At 41.4% G+C, this 19,041-nt stretch overlaps 1 protein-coding gene across 2 annotated transcripts in view; it reads right to left on the bottom strand.

Annotated features, from left to right (window-relative positions):
* Positions 1–19,041, bottom strand: part of PPP6R1 (protein phosphatase 6 regulatory subunit 1) — a 602,143-nt gene that overhangs the window by 215,937 nt on the left and 367,165 nt on the right. For both annotated transcript variants that reach the window (XM_053690700.1, XM_053690701.1), the window contains exons 14-15: positions 15,074–15,163; positions 8,149–8,246 (exon numbers count right to left, since the gene is read on the bottom strand). In XM_053690700.1, the coding sequence (XP_053546675.1) occupies positions 8,149–8,246; positions 15,074–15,163 (188 nt within the window). The remainder of the gene's footprint in view (positions 1–8,148; positions 8,247–15,073; positions 15,164–19,041) is intronic.

The following is a 19,041-nucleotide window of genomic DNA, read 5'->3' as shown; positions in this document are numbered from 1 at the left end:
CTGTTGTTACAATCGTCCAATCTGGTCTGCGAAAGGTCATTCCTTCGGACAGATGAACCCGTGACAACCACCAGAGAAGAGAATCTCTGGTCTCCTGGTCCAGATTTAGCAAAGGGGACAGATCCGAGTAATCCCCGTTCCACTGACTTAGCATGCATAGTTGCAGCGGTCTGAGATGCAGGCGCGCAAATGGCACTATGTCCATTGCCGCGACCATTAAGCCGATTACTTCCATGCACTGAGCTACTGATGGGCTTGGAATGGAGTGAAGGACACGGCAAGCATTGAGAATCTTTGATAACCTGGACTCCGTCAGGTAAATCTTCATCTCTACAGAATCTATAAGAGTCCCTAGAAAAGGTAACAGAGAACTCTTTTCCACGTTCACTTTCCACCCATGCGACCTCAGAAATGCTAGAACTATCTCTGTATGAGACTTTGCATTTTGAAAACTTGACGCTTGTATCAGAATGTCGTCTAGGTACGGAGCCACCGCTATGCCTCGTGGTCTTAGTACCGCCAGAAGTGAGCCCAGAACCTTTGTAAAAATTCTCGGGGCCGTAGCTAACCCGAAGGGAAGAGCTACAAACTGGTAATGCCTGTCTAGAAAGGCAAACCTTAGGTACCGATAATGATGTTTGTGAATCGGTATGTGAAGGTAGGCATCCTTTAAGTCCACTGTGGTCATATATTGACCCTCTTGGATAATGGGTAGGATGGTCCGAATGGTTTCCATCTTGAACGATGGAACCCTTAGGAATTTGTTTAAGATTTTTAAGTCTAAGATTGGTCTGAAGGTTCCCTCTTTTTTGGGAACCACAAACAGATTTGAGTAAAACCCTTGCCCTTGTTCCGTTCGCGGAACTGGGTGGATCACTCCCATCACTAAGAGGTCTTGTACACATTGTAGAAATGCCTCTTTCTTTACTAGGTTTGTTGATAACCTTGACAGATGAAACCTCCCTTGTGGAGGAGAAGTTTTGAAATCCAGAAGGTATCCCTGAGATATAATCTCCAACGTCCAGGGATCCTGTACATCTCTTGCCCAAGCCTGGGCGAAGAGAGAAAGTCTGCCCCCCACTAGATCCGTCTCCGGGAAGGGGGCCCTGTCTTCATGCTGTCTTAGGGGCGGAAGTAGGCTTTCTGGCCTGCTTGCCCTTGTTCCATGACTGGTTGCCTTTCCAACCCTGTCTGTAACGAGCAGTAGTTCCTTCCTGTTTTGAAGCGGAGGAAGTTGATGCTGCTCCTGCCTTGAAATTACGAAAGGCACGAAAATTAGACTGTTTGGCCTTTGATTTGGCCCTGTCCTGAGGAAGGGTGTGGCCCTTACCTCCAGTAATGTCAGCAATAATTTCCTTCAAGCCGGGCCCGAATAAGGTCTGCCCTTTGAAAGGAATGTTCAGTAGTTTAGACTTAGAAGTTACATCTGCTGACCAGGATTTAAGCCATAGCGCCCTGCGCGCCTGTATGGCGAATCCAAAATTCTTAGCCGTAAGTTTGGTTAAATGCACTACGGCATCCGAAACAAACGCATTAGCCAGCTTAAGTGTTCTAAGTTTGCTCAAAGTCTCATCCAATGGTGCTGTGCGAATAGCCTCTTCCAGAGACTCAAACCAGAATGCCGCTGCAGCAGTGACAGGCGCAATGCATGCAAGAGGCTGTAATATAAAACCTTGTTGAACAAACATTTTCTTAAGGTAACCCTCTAATTTTTTATCCATTGGATCTGAGAAAGCACAGCTATCCTCCACCGGGATAGTGGTACGCTTGGCTAAAGTAGAAACTGCTCCCTCCACCTTAGGGACCATCTGCCATAAGTCTCGTGTGGTGGCGTCTATAGGGAAAATTTTTCTAAATATCGGAGGAGGGGAAAAAGGCACACCGGGTCTATCCCACTCCTTGCTAATAATCTCTGTAAGCCTTTTTGGTATAGGAAAAACGTCAGTACACACCGGTACCGCATAGTATTTATCCAGCCTACATAATTTCTCTGGGATTGCCACCGTGTCACAATCATTCAGAGCCGCTAACACCTCCCCTAGCAACTCGCGGAGGTTCTCAAGCTTAAATTTAAAATTTGAAATTTCTGAATCCGGTCTCCCCGAATCAGAACCGTCACCTACAGAATGAAGCTCTCCGTCCTCATGTTCTGCAAATTGTGACGCAGTATCAGACATGGCTCTCGTGTCATCGGCGCGCTCTGTCCTTAACCCAGAGCTATTGCGCTTGCCTCTTAACTCGGGCATATTGTATAATACTTCTTTCATAACATTAGCCATATCATGTAAAGTGATTTGTAAGGGCCTTGATGTACTTCGCGCCTCAATCTCACGCACCTCCCGAGCGGGAGACGAAGGTACTGACACGTGAGGAGAGTTAGACGGCATAACTTCCCTCTCGTTGTCTGGTGATAATTTCTTTATCGGTACAGATTGACCTTTATTCAAAGTAATATCAATACAATTGGTACACATATTTCTATTGGGCTCCACATCGGCTTTTGAACATAATGAACAAGCAGATTCCTCTGTATCAGACATGTTTAAACAGACTAGCCATGAAGCTAGCAAGCTTGGAATTACTTTCAATAAAATTACAAGCAATATAAAAAACGCTGCAACGCTTTTAACAAACACAGTTGAATAACAAAGAACTAATTCAGTATTAGTCAACAATTCTTAACGGTAAATGAATTAATTAGCAGAGGATTGCACCCATTAGCAAAAGGATGACTAACCCCTCAATACCCAAAAAACGGATATCATTAAGATTTAACGCTTTTATCACAGTCAAACACACTGTCACAGGTCTGCTGTGACTGATTACCTCCCTCAAAAACGAATTTTGAAGACCCCTGAGCTCTCTAGAGACGTCCTGGATCAAGGAGGAAGAAGCAGGAAGACTGTGCTAGAATTTTAACTGCGCAACAAGGCGCTAAAAAGAAAAGGTCCCTCCCACTCATATTACAACAGTGGGAGACCTGATATAACTGTTTCTATGCAGAAAAATACGTTAGCCATGTGGAAAAAAATCATGCCCAAAAAGGATTTATCACCAAAGTACCTCACAAAACGAATAACATGCCAGTAAACGTTTTAAAACAAACTTTTTCAATGTCATGCAAAGTTATCAGTAAGCCTGCTACCAGTCGCTTCTACTGCAGATAAGGCTTAAGCATTATTTCAGTATTAACAGCATTTTCTCAGTCAAATTCTAGTCCCTAGAAAATAACTCAACTGCGCATACATTTATCAGCCTGATACCAGTCGCTACTACTGCATTTAAGGCTGTACTTACATCATATGGGTCACAGCAGTGTTTTCTTAGTCAATTCCATTCCCAGAAAATATTGTACTGCACATACCTCATTTGCGGGGGACCCCGCATGCTATTCCCCTTTTCTGAAGTTACCCTACTCCTCAGAATGTCGAGAACAGCCAGCGGATCTTAGTTACGTCTGCTAAGATCATAGAAAACGCAGGCAGATCTTCTTCCAAATACTGCCTGAGATAGAAAAAACAGCACACTCCGGTGCCATTTAAAATAACAAACTTTTGATTGAAGAATAATTAAGTAAAAACTCCAACTCCTCTCGCGACCTCCTTCTTTGTTGAGGGTTGCAAGAGAATGACTGGGTATGACATGTGAGGGGAGGAGCTATATAGCAGCTCTGCTTGGGTGATCCTCTTGCAACTTCCTGTTGGGAAGGAGAATATATCCCATAAGTAATGGATGACCCGTGGACTGAACACACTTAACAAGAGAAAGAACAATCTCAGAATTAAAATTGAGAATTTATAATGTTAAACATTATGAAAAATGTTAAGAGTTATAGTGCTCAAAAATCAGAAAGGTCAACACATTGCACCTTTTTAACTGTGGATAAAGCCATAAAATCTAATAGAGGATGGACACAAACGTACAGAACATTTTTTGTTTAGTATTTAAATTAGGACCCTTGGTAAAACTAATCTAGTCATGATGCTGCTAATCACAATATGCATTAAGAGAGTGATTGTCTATACTGCAGAAAACTTCTTCAATGTGAAGTGGCTGCTCATAAGGTAGTGCTTAGCCACTAAACAAACGATTATGATTTTTATACATGAGGATATATTAACTGTAAAAGCACAGTGGTGGTCTACCTAGTGTCATGCTCAACGTTCTATCTGGGTAAAACATACAGGGAACTACTCAAACATATTAAAGAACAATGCAGAGATATAAGTATTAATACTAAAAATAGTGGCATAGCTAGAAATATTTAGGATTGTCATGGAAGTATTGATCTAGATTTTCAATTCATGGGTTTAGAATGAATTGATAAAATACTCCTCAAAGCAGAAATTATATACAATCTAGACCAACTTCAACAAGGAGGATTGAATGAGGAGATAAATTATGCCCAGCTCCTTCAACTTACAAATGATATAGTTTCAGGTTATAAATATGATAATATAATGTGATTAGGAGAATTATTATTTTAGATCATGAATGTTTCTAAAAAATGTTTTGCTTCTTTGTTTCCAATGAATTTAGAATGTAACTAACTCACCTTGAATCTTGCAAATAAATTGGGATTCATTTTGATACAAGCAACTGCTTATTGTCCCAATTAATTAAGAATGCCAAATTAATTAAAAAAAAATTAAGACTTACCAGATAATTTCCTTTTTTTCAATACAGGGAGAGTCCACAGCTGCATTAATTACTTTTGGCAAAACGCAGAACCTGGCCACCAGGAGGAGGCAAAGACACCCCAGCCAAAATCCCAAACACCTCCCCCCACTTCCCTCATCCCCCAGTCATTCTGCCGAGGGAACAAGGAACAGTAGGAGAAATATCAGGGTGAAAAAAGTGCCAGAAGAAAAACAATATAAATTTAGGACCGCCCTCCGGAGAGCACGGGCGGGAGCTGTGGACTCTCCCCTGTATCGAAGGAAAGGAAATTATCTGGTAAGTCATCATTTTTGTTTTCCTTCTAAATACAGGGAGAGTCCGCAGATGCATTACTTACTTTTGGGAAAATAATACCCAAGCTATAGAGGACACTGAATCTTAACGAGGGGGGAACAAGAATGGGGCCCATCTGCGGGCACCACAGTCTGAGAAAATTTTCCCAACTCCCGAAGACTGCATCTACAGCAGCAAGAGACCCAAAAAGGATCAGGACCAAGTAACTGTCCAACAATTAGGACCGTAAAATGCCACATCAGAGACCACACAAAATCGCTGATCCCAAAAAAAGCACACAAACCTCTGAGGAGACTAGAGTCCCGCTAACCATGAGGTCAGGTGAAGAAACACTCCACCACAACAAGGGGAACAACCAAACTCCCAACACCGTACCCTTCCACAGGAAGAACACAGAACAAAGAATATGCTAAAGAGACAGAGTACCCAAGTACAATGCAAGCCAAAAAGGGAAAAGAAGCCCCTTGCAAAGCCCGAAAAAAAAAAGTCTCCTTAGAAAGGAGACCCAGGAAGTCAGATTACCCGACTGCAGGAGATACTAGAACTTGGAGATATTCCAGAAACTAGCGAGAACAAATTCAAGGTGCAGGTAGCTGCAGCTGGTTACAAACCACGGACCCTCCTCTTGCTAGACAGCCAAGCAAACCATCAGGTTACTACAGCTGGCTAAACATAACAGGTCAAGGAATAGACAAATTCAAGGAACATCTGCTGCATCGATACAAAGTACCAATGTAAACCAATACAAGAAGAGTAAAGTCTTGACGGACAACATTTGAACGCAATTGCCTGACCGCCAGCCGCGGAACAGAAACTGGTAACTAGAACTGTTCCATATCCAGGCAGAAGCAACAGATGAACCACCCATAACCGCCCGTCTGTTAGACAGCCAGGATAACCCTCAGCCTAAGAACTAGCCATCCTACCAATAACCTTTCTCCAGGACACCCTGAAAGGTCCAGAGAACCTCAAGAGAAAAATATCAAAGAGCCAACACCCCCACCAAACCAGGGGGGAAAAGGTTGCCAACCCAAAAAAGTAAATGAGGGGCCAGCTACAAGCTGAGGAAAGGACTGAAACCCTTCCAAAAACCCCCTTTCACGAAACATCAACCTATCGAGGATGAAGACCCTGTCTAAACTCCAAAATAAGGAGCACACTAAATGGAGAGACCTCCTACGAGAACGAGTCGTAGCACAAAAACAGGAGCAGTCAGGAACTCTGATGCCCACCCCTGACAGACTGAATCACCCAGATGTGTGACATAACCGAAGGGAACAAGGAAGAAAAACTCCCCCAGCACGTAAGAATCCCTGACCATGATCCCCTAAGGATAATACTAGGATAGGCATGAACGCCCAGAGAACCTAGAACGAGTCCCACCAAAGAAACAGATCTGTCAAAGGAAACACCAAAGGATAGTCCCTCGGCCCCCTGCTGAACTCTGAGACAGCAAATTGGATCTACTTCAGAAAAACCCAACTGGGAAACACAGAAGACCAGGTCCTCTGAGTAGACCGAAGACTTCAAAGAGAAAAACAGAAGGAAACCCAGAAGACACTCTCCCACATCCATGGAAGAGAAAAGCCAAACTGCCCCAGTAGATCGAAAGGTGTTTCACGGATAGGGAAAAATACACTCCCCATGGGTGGATTCGATCCCTCAACCTTCTGCTTCGTAGCCAGGCATGCTAACCACTAAGCTAAGCTAGAAAGACCCTAAAACTGAGCAGATCGAAAATAACCTGTACATTCCGTCAAAGCCTATGAGTCCCAAAGAACCATACACATAAGCAGTCAAAATCACATAAACATGATTAAAAGCCCCCACTGTTCAATAACCCCCCTCCGGAGATATTAACCCTTGATTCCATAAAGATAAAGGAGTCCCACTGAGACCCTGTCTTCTCATTAGGTTATAAGCATGTAAAAAAAAATTGAAACGATCTTACTGGAATCTATGCCGTGGAACAGCAACACAGTCCTTCAAGTTTGACAGATTATAGCAATGCTTCTGACATGGACTTGAGTGCAGAAAAGCAGGCAGCAAAACTCGTCAACGCTGATTGCTTATAGAGTTGTTATTATGAGTCTGGATGGTTTTGCAGAAAGACTCTCCCTGCATCTCCAGACTAACGTTCATCAATGCTCTCACTGAGAGGCTGACTACTTGAAACTCCAGTCCTATCTCGAAGAGTACTAACCTCTATAAGAGACTACTCCGTATCTTCTGACACTTCACTGCCATCCTGTGACGAAAGGCAAAGAATGACTGGGGGATGAGGATAGTGGGGGAGGTTAATGGGCCTTTGGCTGAGGTGTCTTTGCCTCCTCCTGGTGGCCAGGTTCTGTATTTTCCCAAAAGTAATAAATGCAGCTGTCGACTCTCCTTGTATTTAGAAGGATATATATATATATATTTTTTTTTTTATTTTTTTTTCCCCAAACATATATAGAGCAAATATAAAAAATTACCTGCATAGACAGGAAGACTTTTTTTTTTTTTTTTTAACCAAAGACAACAAATTCGTACTCCGATAAAGTGCAAGAAGAAGAAAAAAACTTAGGGAAAACTTATATGATGGGGCCTAATGGTTAGAGGCTGCCTGATAACTGATAGCTAGATCTTTGCAGCAGAAGCATGCCGTTTACAGAGGGATCAAATCTTCACACACAAAAAAAAAAGTGTTACAGCTAAGCCTACTGAACAAGTATAAAGAAAATTCATATTGGCAGGAAGTGGGAGTCATCCTAAAACTTCTGGAAGTTTTCTACCTAATTCAAGAAGTAGTAAAACTTTAAACTGACCCATAATTCTTTAACTTAAAGATTGATTAAATTTTTACGCCTCTGTGGGCGAGCTATTAAGAGAAGAACCTAAAACATACTCTCTTCCCATGACACCAGTGGTCCCTATAGGTAAGACTGTTAAAACGTATGGATTCCAGCTCTGTTAAAAATAAGTAAATAGGGTTACAAAAAAATCAAATAAAAAATGCAAGAGAGGGGATAAATTGGTAATGGTTTATTTTAATATAATCTTCATACTCCATGTCTAAGATTCTTGTAGCTAAATCTGGGTAAAATGAGTAAGTTAAATAAATCTTTATTTCCTCCATGCACCAAAGAGATTTATGTTAGTACAATAACTATTAACACTTTAAAACATACTAACTTGACACTCTCCTCCTGTTCTCCAAATTCTTCGTCATTGAATCCAAAATGATCAATAAAAGCAGATGTCATTTGCTGCATCTGATAATCAACAAAAGCCTGAAGAAGAAACAAAACACAAATGTCAAATTATTCACTCAAAAAATTAAAATTATTCAGTCTAGTATGAAAACTACAAGGAACATACTTAAGTAAAAAACAATTGGTTTTTTTTTTTTAAAAAAATGCTTAAAATGCATAGTATGTATTCCATTTGCCGTGTTCATTACACGGTTCCTAAATATTTTAAAAAAAGCATTCCAATATTATCTAATCTATGGGGGGGGGGGACAGCTTATTCCATATTTAAAAAAAAATCTTTTTAAAAAATCGTAAAGTTTGAAGGCTCAGAAGAAATGTAATTTTGAAAATGTAAACAGAATTTGCATATGGCATGAAACGTTACAGAATTCTACTAAAACATGACTTTTTACAAAATAAAAACACTTGTTTACATACGTTTATATAAATAAAAAATGTAATAAAAGATTTAGCTTCAATAATCGTCTCTTAACATGTAGAGTTGGGGCAGGCTGGCAGAAGAGGATATTTGTAAATGAAGGGAAAAAAAAAAAGAGCACGGCAGCCAATGACCTATGCATGGAGATACTTCTGTTGCATGTGTTGTCTCAATGAATGTGAGAAAAAACAATTTATGCTTACCTGATAAATTTATTTCTCTTGTAGTGTATCCAGTCCATGGATCATCCATTACTTGTGGGATATTCTCCTTCCCAACAGGAAGTTGCAAGAGGATCACCCACAGCAGAGCTGCTATATAGCTCCTCCCCTAACTGTCATATCCAGTCATTCGACCGAAAACAAACAGAGAAAGGAGAAACCATAGGGTGCAGTGGTGACTGTAGTTTAATTAAAATTTAGACCTGCCTTAAAAGGACAGGGCGGGCCGTGGACTGGATACACTACAAGAGAAATAAATTTATCAGGTAAGCATAAATTATGTTTTCTCTTGTTAAGTGTATCCAGTCCACGGATCATCCATTACTTGTGGGATACCAATACCAAAGCTAAAGTACACGGATGATGGGAGGGACAAGGCAGGATTAAGCGGAAGGAACCACTGCCTGAAGAACCTTTCTCCCAAAAACAGCCTCCGAAGAAGCAAAAGTATCAAATTTGTAAATTTTTGAAAAAGTGTGAAGCGAAGACCAAGTCGCAGCCTTGCAAATCTGTTCAACAGAGGCCTCATTTTTGAGGCCCATGTGGAAGCCACAGCTCTAGTAGAATGAGCTGTAATCCTTTCAGGGAGCTGCTGTCCAGCAGTCTCATAGGCTAGGCGTATTACGCTCCGAAGCCAAAAGGACAGAGAGGTTGCCGAAGCTTTTTGACCTCTCCTCTGTCCAGAGTAAACGACAAACAGGGAAGATGTTTGACGAAAATCCTTAGTAACTTGTAAGTAAAACTTCAAGGCACGGACTACGTCCAGATTATGTAAAAGACGTTCCTTCTTTGAAGAAGGATTAGGACACAATGATGGAACAACAATCTCTTGATTGATATTCTTGTTAGAAACCACCTTAGGTAAAAACCCAGGTTTGGTACGCAGAACTACCTTATCTGCCCGAAAAATCAGATAAGGAGAATCACATTGTAAGGCAGATAGCTCAGAGACTCTCCGAGCCGAGGAAATAGCCATCAAAAACAGAACTTTCCAAGATAAAAGTTTAATATCAATGGAATGAAGGGGTTCAAACGGAACTCCTTGAAGAACTTTAAGAACCAAGTTTAAGCTCCACAGAGGAGCAACAGGTTTAAACACAGGCTTAATTCTAACCAAAGCCTGGCAAAATGCCTGAACGTCTGGAACCTCTGCCAGACGCTTGTGCAAAAGAATAGACAGAGCAGAAATCTGTCCCTTTAAGGAACTAGCTGATAATCCTTTGTCCAAGCCCTCTTGGAGAAAAGACAATATTCTAGGAATCCTAACCTTACTCCATGAGTAATTCTTGGATTCACACCAATAAGGATATTTACTCCATATCTTGTGGTAGATTTTCCTGGTAACAGGCTTTCGTGCCTGTATTAAGGTAACAATGACTGACTCAGAGAAGCCACGCTTTGATAGAATCAAGCGTTCAATCTCCATGCAGTCAGTCTCAGAGAAATTAGATTTGGATGATTGAAAGGACCTTGTATCAGAAGGTCCTGTCTTAGAGGCAGAGTCCATGGTGGAAAGGATGACATGTCCACTAGGTCTGCATACCAAGTCCTGCGTGGCCACGCAGGTGCTATCAGAATCACCAATGCTCTCTCCTGTTTGATTTTGGCAGTCAGTCGAGGGAGCAGAGGAAACGGTGGAAACACATAAGCCAGGTTGAAGAACCAAGGCGCTGCTAGAGCATCTATCAGCGTCGCTTCTGGGTCCCTGGACCTGGATCCGTAACAAGGGAGCTTGGCGTTCTGGCGAGACGCCATGAGATCCAACTCTGGTTTGCCCCAACGATGAATCAATTGAGCAAACACCTCCGGATGGAGTTCCCACTCCCCCGGATGGAAAGTCTGACGACTTAGAAAATCCGCCTCCCAGTTCTCCACGCCTGGGATATGGATTGCTGACAGGTGGCAAGAGTGGGACTCTGCCCAGCGAATTATTTTTGAAACTTCTAATATCGCTAGGGAACTCCTGGTTCCCCCTTGATGGTTGATGTAAGCCACAGTCGTGATGTTGTCTGACTGAAATCTGATGAACCTCAGTGTTGCTAACTGAGGCCAAGCCAGAAGAGCATTGAATATCGCTCTTAACTCCAGAATATTTATTGGAAGGAGTTTCTCCTCCTGAGTCCACGATCCCTGTGCCTTCAGGGAGTTCCAGACTGCACCCCAACCTAGAAGGCTGGCATCTGTTGTTACAATTGTCCAATCTGGCCTGCGAAAGGTCATACCCTTGGACAGGTGGACCCGAGACAACCACCAGAGAAGAGAATCTCTGGTCTCTTGACCCAGATTTAGCAGAGGGGACAAATCTGTGTAATCCCCATTCCACTGACTCAGCATGCATAATTGCAGCGGTCTGAGATGTAGGCGCGCAAATGGCACTATGTCCATTGCCGCTACCATTAAGCCGATTACCTCGATACACTGAGCCACCAAAGGGCGCGGAATGGAGTGAAGAACACGGCAAGCATTTAGAAGTTTTGATAACCTGGACTCCGTCAGGTAAATTTTCATTTCTACAGAATCTATAAGAGTCCCTAAGAAGGAGACTCTTGTGAGTGGGGATAGATAACTTTTCCTCGTTCACTTTCCACCCTGCGACCTCAGAAATGCCAGAACTATCTCTGTATGAGACTTGGCAACTTGAAAGTTTGACGCCTGTATCAGGATGTCGTCTAGATACGGAGCTACCGCTATGCCTCGCGGTCTTAGAACTGCCAGAAGTGAGCCCAGAACCTTTGTAAAGATTCTCGGGGCTGTAGCCAACCCGAAGGGAAGAGCTACAAATTGGTAATGCCTGTCTAGAAAGGCAAACCTTAGAAACCGATGATGGTCTTTGTGAATTGGTATGTGAAGGTAGACATCCTTTAGGTCCACTGTGGTCATGTACTGACCCTCTTGGATCATGGGTAGGATGGTCCGAATAGTTTCCATTTTGAAAGATGGAACTCTGAGGAATTTGTTTAAGATCTTTAGATCCAAAATTGGTCTGAAGGTTCCCTCTTTTTTGGGAACCACAAACAGATTTGAATAAAAAAAACCTGTCCTTGTTCCGTCTGCGGAACTGGATGGATCACTCCCATAATTAGGAGGTCTTGCACACAACGTAGGAATGCCTCTTTCTTTATCTGATTTGCAGATAGCCTTGAAAGATGAAATCTCCCTTGTGGAGGGGAAGCTTTGAAGTCCAGAAGATATCCCTGAGATATGATCTTGAACATCTCTTGCCCATGCCTGGGCCAAGAGAGAAAGTCTGCCCCCTACTAGATCCGTCGCCGGATAGGGGGCCGTTCCTTCATGCTGTCTTAGAGGCAGCAGCAGACTTTCTGGCCTGCTTGCCTTTGTTCCAGGACTGGTTAGGTTTCCAGGCCTGCTTAGATTGAGCAAAAGTTCCCTCTTGCTTTGAAGCGGAGGAAGTTGATGCTGCACCTGCCTTGAAATTTCGAAAGGCACGAAAATTAGACTGTTTGGCCTTTGCTTTGGCCCTGTCCTGAGGAAGGGTATGACCCTTACCTCCAGTAATGTCAGCAATAATTTCCTTCAAACCAGGCCCGAATAAGGTCTGCCCCTTGAAAGGAATGTTGAGTAATTTAGACTTCGAAGTCACGTCAGCTGACCAGGATTTAAGCCATAGCGCCCTACGCGCCTGGATGGCGAATCCGGAATTCTTAGCCGTTAGTTTAGTCAAATGACAATGGCATCAGAAACAAATGAGTTAGCTAGCTTAAGTGTTCTAAGCTTGTCAATAATTTCAGTCAATGGAGCTGTATGGATGGCCTCTTCCAGGGCCTCAAACCAGAATGCCGCCGCGGCCGTGACAGGCGCTATGCATGCAAGGGGCTGTAAAATAAAACCTTGTTGAATAAACATTTTCTTAAGGTAACCCTCCAATTTTTTATCCATTGGATCTGAAAAAGCACATCTGTCCTCAACCGGGATAGTGGTAAGCTTTGCTAAAGTAGAGACTGCTCCCTCCACCTTAGGGACCGTCTGCCATAAGTCCCGTGTAGTGGCGTCTATTGGAAACATTTTTCTAAATATAGGAGGTGGGGAAAAAGGCACACCCGGTCTATCCCACTCCTTGCTAATAATTTCTGTAAGCCTTTTAGGTATAGGAAAAACATCAGTACACACCGGCACCGCATAGTATTTATCCAGCCTACACAATTTCTCTGGTACTGCAACTGTGTTAGTCATTCAGAGTAGCTAATACCTCCCCAAGCAATACACGGAGGTTCTCAAGCTTAAATTTAAAATTAGAAATCTCTGAATCAGGTTTCCCCGAATCAGAGACGTCACCCACAGACTGAAGCTCTCCGTCCTCATGATCTGCATATTGTGACGCAGTATCAGACATGGCCCTTACAGCATCTGCGCGCTCTGTATTTCTCCTAACCCCAGAGCAATCGCGCTTGCCTCTTAATTCAGGCAACCTGGATAATACCTCTGACAGGGTATTATTCATGATTGCAGCCATGTCCTGCAAGGTAATCGCTATGGGCGTCCCTGATGCAATTGGCGCCATATTAGCGTGCATCCCCTGAGCGGGAGGCGAAGGGTCTGACACGTGGGGAGAGTTATTCGGCATAACTTCCCCCTTGTCAGAATCTTCTGGTGATATTTCTTTTATAGTTAAAGACTGATCTTTACTGTTTAAGGTGAAATCAATACATTTAGTACACATTCTCCTATGGGGCTCCACCATGGCTTTCAAACATAATGAACAAGTTGTTTCCTCTGTGTCAGACATGTTTAAACAGACTAGCAATGAGACTAGCAAGCTTGGAAAACACTTTAAACAAGTTTACAAGCAATATAAAAAACGTTACTGCACCTTTAAGAAACACAAATTTTTGCCAAAATTTGAAATAACAGTGAAAAAAGGCAGTTACACTAACAAAATGTTTACAGTGTATGTAACAAGTTAACAGAGCATTGCACCCACTTGCAAATGGATGATTAACCCCTTAATACCAAACACAGAATAATAACTGACAAAAACGTTTTGTTTTTTTGTTGTTGTTTTTTTAAATAGTCACAACAACTGCCACAGCTCTACTGTGGCTTGTTACCTCCCTCAAAAACGACTTTGAAGCCTTTTGAGCCCTCCAGAGATATCCTGGATCATGCAGGAAGAAGCTGGATGTCTGTGTCTGTAATTTTTGCTGCACAAAAAAAAACCCTCTCACTCATATTACAACAGTGGAAAGTCAGGAAACTGTTACTAGGCAGAATTCAAGCCAGCCATGTGGAAAAAAACTAGGCCCCAATAAGTTTTATCACCAAACATATATAAAAACGATTAAACATGCCAGCAAACGTTTTATATTACATTTTTATAAGAGTATGTATCTCTATTAATAAGCCTGATACCAGTAGCTCTCACTGCATTTAAGGCTTTACTTACATTAGTTCAGTATCAGCAGCATTTTCTAGCAAATTCCATCCCTAGAAATATATTAACTGCACATACCTTATTGCAGGAAAACCTGCACGCCATTCCCTCTCTGAAGTTACCTCACTCCTCAGAATATGTGAGAACAGCCATGGATCTTAGTTACTTCTGCTAAGATCATAGAAAACGCTGGCAGATTCTTCTTCTAAATACTGCCTGAGATAAACAGTACACTCCGGTACCATTTAAAAATAACAAACTTTTGATTGAAGAATAAACTAGGTATAAAACACCACACTCCTCTTACGACCTCCATCTTGGTTGAGGCTTGCAAGAGAATGACTGGATATGACAGTTAGGGGAGGAGCTATATAGCAGCTCTGCTGTGGGTGATCCTCTTGCAACTTCCTGTTGGGAAGGAGAATATCCCACAAGTAATGGATGATCCGTGGACTGGATACACTTTATAAGAGAAATAGTAATAATACTTTAAGGGTAATTGTTGCATAATAAAAAACAATCAATATGCCCCATAAACGTTAAAAACAAGCTTAGAAGTCATCAATACACATCAGCTTTTAATAAAAATAATCTACTAAATCTGTTTTCTTCCCGTTATATATTCAAACGGAAAAATATGGTATCTCGTGATTTATTAATAACATGCATAGAATGTAACACTCAATTTTAAAACATGTCAATTTATCTTAAAAATGTAATTAAAATCATGATAAATGTGATTTTGTATACAAATGTTTGTGAAAAGCTAAAAATTAAATACAATGCTAAAATGAGTCAGATAAAAAAATTCCAATACCTGCTGGAGAACAGCCTCCTGGGGAAAACTGAATTCTTTTAAATCATTCTCTTCATCATCACTTGAAGAGTGCATGTTGCGAGTGTTTACCTGAAGTGACATATAAAGTGTTATTATAGCATCTCATTTTGACTTTTTACAACTTGGTACAAATAGTAGGTTTACATTTTGCATGATGCATAATAAACACTTTCAATTACAGAGTAGTATGACCCGTGATACACACAGTAGAACTAAAATATTTAAACCGCTATACATAACATAACTATACAGTCTAAAGCATGTGGAGAGAGTGGCGGCAGCGCACCCCAGATATTTTAATTGACACTCCACTTTCCAAAATAAATTAGCAGTGTAGATAGTTTGCAGCATTTTGAATAGGACTGCACATCAACCAAACTGTTAAAGTGAATGTAAATTTTGATGCTAAAGTGCCCAGTTTTTAAAACTTCGATTAAAAACAAGGGCACTTGAATGCATCAAAATTTACATTTCACTCCTGTTGAGAAGAAAAAAAAAAAAAAAAAACTTACCTTTTAATCTTCACAGCAGCACCAGCTTCCTCTGGTCTCACAAGCCATTTCTGATGTCGGAAATGATTGATAGGTCATCCTCCAATCACAGCTTCCCCCTGGGGGAATCGGTGTCTGATTCAACGCTGTGATTGGAGGAAGCCGGATGCCTCATTTTAGACCCAGGAAGAGGCTTTGAAACGGGTGGAGGAAGCTGGAGCTGCTTTGAAGATTTAAAGGTAAGTTTTTTTTCACAACAGGAGTGAAATGTAAATTTTGATGAATTAAAGTGCCCCTGTTTTTAATCAAAGTTTTAAAAACCGAGCACTTTAGTATCAAAATTTACATTCACTTTAAGGTGAAAACATTATGTGAAACTTTAATGAAAAAAACAACTCATTCTGATCTATTGCTCTAGCTCTCCCAATCTATAACACACACCCTTGTAAATGTTATGTACAGATGTCAGGAGATGTAGTGGGGAGAGCTGTAACTGGTTCAGCAAGCATAAGTAATGTCTTCGGCTTTGCTAAAGGACTGGCCTTTGTAGATGGTTTATTCAGTATAGATTTGTGTTTTGACTAAAGGAATACCTAAAATGTACTCACAAGTCATTAAAGAGAAAAAAAAAGGTTACAATTGCGACCTTCATTTGAAACAAATGAGATGCCTCTTGCATTGCTGCACACTATTTCCCCCCACCCCCACCCAAGAATGTTTTTTTTTTATATATATATATATATATATAGGTTACAGATGGCATGAAACATATAAATAGAATAAAGTTAAATTCCTGATTACACACATCTTGTAAATAAAAAACATCGTTTTAAAGTGTTTCTTTCTACATCATTAAATCTATTTTTTTTTTTTTTAATAAATCTTACTCCCATGGGAAATTACAAAAATCATTACAAAAAAGCACCTTAAAACAAATGTAAACAATGTATAAGCTATAGTGAGAAAAAAACAAAATTTATGCTTACCTGATAAATTTATTTCTTTACGGATATGATGAGTCCACGACGTCATCAATTACTAGTGGGAATATTACTCCTGGCCAGCAGGAGGAGACAAAGAGCACCACAGCAAAGCTGTTAAGTATCACTTCCCTTCCCACAAACCCCAGTCATTCGAAACCAAAGGGAATGGAAAAATGAACAATACAAAGGTGTAGAGTGGTATCTGACGTTTAGTAAAAACGGGTGGGGTCGTGGACTCGCCATATCCGGAAATAAATAAAATTCATCAGGTAATCAAGATATGGTGAGTCCACAACGTCATCAATTACTATTGGGAACCAATACCCAAGCTAGAGGACACAGATGACTAGGGAGGGATAACAAGACAGGCAGACCTAAACAGAAGGCACCACCACTTGAAGAACCTTTCTCTCAAAAGCAGCCTCAGCCAAAGCAAAACGTATCAAATTGATAAAATTTGGAAAAAGTATGCCAAGAAGACCAAGTGTAGCCTTGCAAAACTGTTCAAAAGCTTCATCTTTGAAAGACCAAGATGAAAAGACAGCCCTCGTGAAATGAGCTATAACTATCAGGAGACTGCAGACCAGCAGTCTGAAAAGCAAAACAATTGAGCTTTCTAGCTTTACACTTTCCAGAAAAACAAACAGGGCAGAAGACTGGCGAAAATCCTAGTTGCCAGTAGAAAAAATATTAAAAGCACGCACAACATCCAAGCCGTGCACAAACATTCCTTATAAGAATAAGGAAGAGAACATAGAGAAGGAATAACAAGTACCCAAATAAAATTTCTGTTCAAAACCACTTAGGGCGAAGAACCGCTTTATCTGAAAGAAAATAAGGTGAATCACACTGCAAGCCAAGAGTTCCGAAACTCTCTGAGCATTAGAGATAGCAAAAAGAAAGAAAGCCTTCCAAGATAAAAACTAAATATTTATGGAATGCAATGGCTCAAACTAAACCTGTTGCAAAACCTTAAAAACAAGGGTAATGCTCCAATAGGAGTAACAGACTAAAACACAGACCTGATACTAACCAGGGCCTGACAAAAAGAATACACAGTAGATAATGCAGAAATCTGACCCTTCAGAAAATTGACGGACAAACCCTTCTCCAGACCTACGTGGAGAAAGGACAAAGTCCTAGGAATCCTGATCCTACTTCCAAGAGTAGCCCTTGGATTTACACCAATAAAAGGTATTTACGCCATACCTTATGGTAAAAATAACCAGTAACAGGCGTGCAAGCCTTAATCAAGGTCACAATGACCAATGGAGAAAAACCCTACATAGACAAAACTAAGCATTCAAAACTCCAAACAGAGAGCTTTAGAGAAAAAGTTTGGATGAAGGAATGGACCCTGAATCAGAAGGTCCTTCCTCAGGAACAACCTTCAAGGTGGAAGAGATTGCATCTCCACAAGGTCTGCATATCAGGACAGCCTGCTGATCTCCAGATCTTTAAATGTACCTAGGAAGCTAGGCGTACTGCCAACTGATCCGACTCCAGCACCCCCCAGTTGAGAGTTAATCTTGAGAAACCTCCGGAAAGAGCGCCTACTCCCCGGGATAAAAAGTCCGACTTCTCAAAAAGTCCGCTCCCAGTATTCACTCCTGGAATGGGAATAGAAGATATACAGGAATTGTGAGCATCCGCCCACTGATTACGTCACCCCAATCATGGCTAAGGAACTCCAGGTTCCTCCCAGGTGGTTGATGTAAACCACTGAGGTGAAATAGTCCAACTAGAACCTGATAAACCCGGGCTAAGGACAATTGAGGCCAAGCCATCAGAACATTGCAGATCACTCTAAACTCCAAGATGGAAATAGGGAAAACAGACTCCTCCCAAGTCCATAGTCCTTAGCCCAACAGGCTGGCGACCGTGGGCACCATCACTTAGGAAGGTCTCCTGAAACAGATTCTTCTGAGAAAATCTATCCTCCAAGACAGATTCACATGATTCCCATTCTACTATCTGAACATGCATAACAACAGAACTCTCGGATGGAATCGAGCAAAGGGACGATGTCCAACAAAGAGACCATCAGACCAATTACCTCCATACATTAATCCACTGAAGGCCTAACAGTAAACTGTAGAAAGAGGCAAGATGAAAGAATCCTTGATTTTCTGACCTCTTGTCAGAAAAAAGTTCAGAGATAAGGAAACTATTATGGTCCCTAAGAAAACTACCCCTGTAGTTGGAACAAGGGAACTCATTTTCATATTCACTTCCCATCCATGGAAACAAAGAAAAGACAACAAGATCCCTGTATGAGAGTTTGCTTGTTTAAAGGATGGCGCTGAACCAATGTGTCATCCAGGAAGGGGCGCCAAACTGAAAGTGTTTGACAGAAGGACAAATCTCAGGAACTTAAAGATACACGTCCTCCAGGTATATATATGTCATCATGAACTAACCCTCTTAGACCAAAGGAAGAATGTAACCAAAGGTTTCCATTTTGAAGGATGGT

Source organism: Bombina bombina, chromosome 8, assembly GCF_027579735.1.
Source record: "Bombina bombina isolate aBomBom1 chromosome 8, aBomBom1.pri, whole genome shotgun sequence".
NCBI classification, from domain to species: Eukaryota; Metazoa; Chordata; class Amphibia; order Anura; family Bombinatoridae; genus Bombina; species Bombina bombina.
Note: the sequence above shows the minus strand (reverse complement) of the source record. Positions and strands in the feature narration are given on the sequence as shown.